The sequence below is a fragment of the Echinops telfairi genome, unplaced genomic scaffold (assembly GCF_000313985.2).
Source record: "Echinops telfairi isolate 266 unplaced genomic scaffold, ASM31398v2 ScPeMD7_3;HRSCAF=10, whole genome shotgun sequence".
Classification (NCBI taxonomy): Eukaryota; Metazoa; Chordata; class Mammalia; order Afrosoricida; family Tenrecidae; genus Echinops; species Echinops telfairi.
Window position 1 is genome coordinate 3,338,359 of NW_022103899.1, and position 3,906 is coordinate 3,342,264.

The following is a 3,906-nucleotide window of genomic DNA, read 5'->3' on the forward strand; positions in this document are numbered from 1 at the left end:
TTTCCCAGTGTCTTAATCACCAGGAAATCTCAACTGCCCAGCGCCAAGGGGTTAAACACTGTTCTAAAAGCTTTTTATGTTCTGAAAAGCTAAATTACACATACATGCATTCCACAAGCACCCCGCACCTGGGTAAATAAACTGGCTGAAGGCTGGGGAATTTAGGTGGGTGGAGGAGGAAATCTGGGAAACATTCGCTTTTGGGTGGTTAACATGACTCACACACTTTTTAAAAAAAGAAAAAGTGGCTTGGTTTAGTAGAAAGGGGGAGGGGGGAAGGGAATGATGAGAAAGACAAGGTGGCTATTAAAAATGAGAGGACAGTTCATTTGCTCTACAAATCTTAAGGAGTCCTGAAGGGCGCACAGAACCACTGCACAAAGAAGCAGCAACACTTAGTACAAAGGTTGTTGACGGAGGAGCGTTCCGGAGATGGAATATGCCAAGGGGGCCACCAAAGAAGCCAGTGAGCACTGCTTTCCCAGTGTGGGATCAAAGCCTCAATTGTCAATGGAGAATTGTCCATGGTAGCAGCTCAGATCCTCAAGTAGCTCCACTTCCTATAAGCTAAATTCTTCAATCAACTTGACAGATTTTAAGCTTGGAAGTCGGTCACGTAACAGATGGATACTTCATCTGAGTACCTTTGGGACTAAGTGGTTCTTCCCTGAAGGGGGAAGAAAAAAATTATATATATTTCTTCCTTCAGGGGTAAAGAAAACAAAACAAACAATATAGATTTATATATATTCCTTATGGCAGTGTTTCTGAACTCTAAGTGGAAATAGCAGTTTGAACGTTAACAGATTGCTGTTTTCATAGGTCAAAATTTTTCAAAATCAGTTAATTTCCAAAGTTTCAATGAGTTACTTTATTTTCCTAAACCAGGACGAGTGAAGGTTAACAGTTAGGTTTCAGAAGAGGGGTGAGTGTGGGGAAACAAATAGCAAAGCTCTTAGGATTAAGCAAATGAAAGATCTGAGCAGGCTCGGGCACTTCCCACTGAGGACACTTGGAAACCACTGCAAGGGTTAGGGGAATGAAACTGGCACCGTGAGTCCACCAGGTAAGGTGTCAGAACCCACTTTTGGCTTTCCCACCTGTATGTGCCCAGGAGGAGTTTGGTGGCAGATGGAAATAGTGTAGAGCATTTTTTCCTTATCCAAAGGCTACAAGGTGGAAGAGGACCCCATATTAAGATATGCTAAAATTGCAAATACAAAGGTAGGAGCTAACGAGTGAGTTCTAGATCCATCTGTGCTATAAATCACGGTTGCAGATTAATGAAAGCTATTGCCAAAGCAAACCAGTCATAGCATATCTTGTTCATGGGTTCAAATTATTAATAGGGCAAAAGAAATCCATGGAAGTTTGTTTCTTTGTCAATTGTTTATTGTCTCTATGCCAGAGTACCATAATTCTGTGAGGACACACGTTTACCCACTGAATTTTACATGCTAAAAAAATCTAAAACCTAAGGGGGAGAGGTGAAATTTGAGTATTGGAATATCCTGCCAGAATATTCTAAAATCTATGTGAAAGATAAACATAACAAATTAGTAGGGTAAATGAGAATAGACCATGAATCCCTGAAGTGATTATTAAAGCCCAGAAACGCTCTACTTTAATTAGAGTCCTACCTAGCCCTGATACCACTGAGTCCCTGAATGATATAACCCATACACAGAGGTTCCTTAAGACACAGCAAAACACAAAGATAACAAAGGAATGAGAACCCAGTCCTAACAAGTTCCTTTAGCTACACCTTCCCCTCTACCAGCTTTTTAAATGATTTTTTATCATACTCATGGGTTTATCCAAAGCATTTCTAATTCTTATAATTATAAACAGTACAAAGTTTGACATATAACAAATCTAAAGATCCCAAAGACTAAAGTCAAATATAACTACATACTAGATAGAGATAACAAAGCCAGTCTGATAAAAGCCATTATCAGCCATAATTACATATTCCACCTTATTATCTCATAAATCAAAGCTCTTAGCTGTCTGGATTCATATGTGACTGTGTTCTTTCCAATATGCAGTCTTTCTTCTTCCAGCGGTTGTTCAATAACTGCAGGTATGTTCCGGCCATACAGCTCACATTGCTCTAGAAACTGGACACATTCTTGAATAACGCTGTCACGAAACACAATCATGTGTTTTGACATGTTTTCTAATAAGGACAGAAAGCATCTTTTGGCATAATACCACGTATCAGTTCCCAGCTTTTTGTGGTAAGGTTCCAAGCTTTTGATCACTCGAGAAATACCAAAGTCATAATTTCCTTTGGCACAATACAGGGTTCCTATCACCAGGTTGACAATACACAGGTGGTAGATTTTCTTGTCGGGGTCTTCATAAGAGAGCTGCTCTTCTTCCTTTTCAATCTTCCTCATCAGCTCCTCAGCCTCTTCATTTTGGCTCGTCATGATGTACGAAACGCAGAGGTTCGCTAATACGATAGCACTGACATTCAGGATGTTATCATAATGCTTCTTGACAATGGGTTCATAAAAACCAATCGCCTCTTTGTATTTGTTCTCCTGCATGAACAGAACATGAGCCACGTTCAACTTCCACACATCGTGGTCATTACAGAACTCCACCGATTTGCGGAAGATCTTTTCTACCATTGCATAGTTTTCCAGGTTCCAGTAGATTTTGGCCTGCGCCATCAACACAGGGATGTACTTCTCAAGGGTTTCATCATACTCATTAACGGCCCTTTTGACAGCTTCAACATCTCGGTTGTGTCTGGCTTCCTGTACTTGAATAGTGAGTCTCCGAAGATGCTCTGTCAGCATCGCAGCTAGTCCATCAAGCTTAATGAAAGCCTCTTCAGGAGCGGTCTGGCAAGTGATCATGGCGTCCAAGAAGTCATAGAGATAGGGTGTGAGGAACCTGTAAGTCAAATGGGCATTTTCTGCCAGGACATCTGCCGCCAGGTCAAAATACTCATATTTACAATAAAGCAGCAGCAGGTTGCCAAAAGTCTCTGGGGGAAAGGGGTTCTGTTGGAGCAAGAACTGCAGCTTTTCAAATCCTTCTGTAGGTTTGGCGTCCATGTTCATGAGAGCTTGGTTGTGTAAAGTCACGGGATCTAACTCCTCCTCTGCCCTGGGTGGCATGTCAGTGAGGGCTTCCTGGGCCGCTTCATGGTTTCTCAGCTGGAATTCTATGGCTGCCTTGAGGTTGAAGGCTTCCACCAGAGCAGTCTGGTGAAGGACTAGGGTGTTGCCAACGCTGCGAACATCGATGCCCTCCGTGGTCATGCCCACACCCAGCTCCGGATGTTGGCGGATGCCATGCTCAATAATGTCTGCGATGTGCTTCAGAGCTGGGGCATACTGCCTGCTGCTGTAATAGGCCAAAGCCAAGTTGTAGGAAAGGTCAGGCCGATACCCGGAGGCCTGCAGGGCCGCCGAGAACTTGGCGCACGCGGCCGCATACTGGCCCTCCTTGTAGAGCAGACACCCTAGGTTGACCTGCCCATCGAGCTCACTCTCGCCGCCACTGTCCTCGCCTGCGTCCCCGCTCAGCAGCTGCTCCACCAGGCTGCGGGCCCCTGGCAGGTCGCCCTCACTGTACTTGATGGCGGCTTGCAGGCGGAGGACCCGGCTGTTGTAGGCGGGGTTGTCCAGCAGCAGGAAGGCGACGCGGGTGGCCTCTGGGTAGAGGCAGGCCTTGTACAGGGCCTGGGCCTGGTACAGGCGGTACTGCTCCAGCTCCGGGTGCAGCTGGCTGAGCTGCTCGTAGCACTCGGCGGCCAGCGCGAACTCCTGCAGGCGGTAGTAGCAGTAGGCCAGCAGCGACAGGCCGGCGCGGCTCCTCGCGCTGCGCTGCACCTCCCCGCCCAGCAGCTGCACCGCCTCGGCGAAGCGCGAGTCGCGGACCAGACGG

General features: G+C 46.0%; 1 protein-coding gene across 1 annotated transcript; it reads right to left on the reverse strand.

Moving 5' to 3' along the window:
• Positions 1-1,370: 1,370 nt before the first annotated feature.
• On the reverse strand, positions 1,371-3,905 carry TTC30B (tetratricopeptide repeat domain 30B; the record flags this gene model as incomplete). The annotated part of the gene is made up of 1 exon (XM_004701713.3): positions 1,371-3,905. A coding segment is annotated over one exon (1,941 nt), but the record flags the coding sequence as incomplete, so codon positions are not given.
• Position 3,906: the final 1 nt, after the last annotated feature.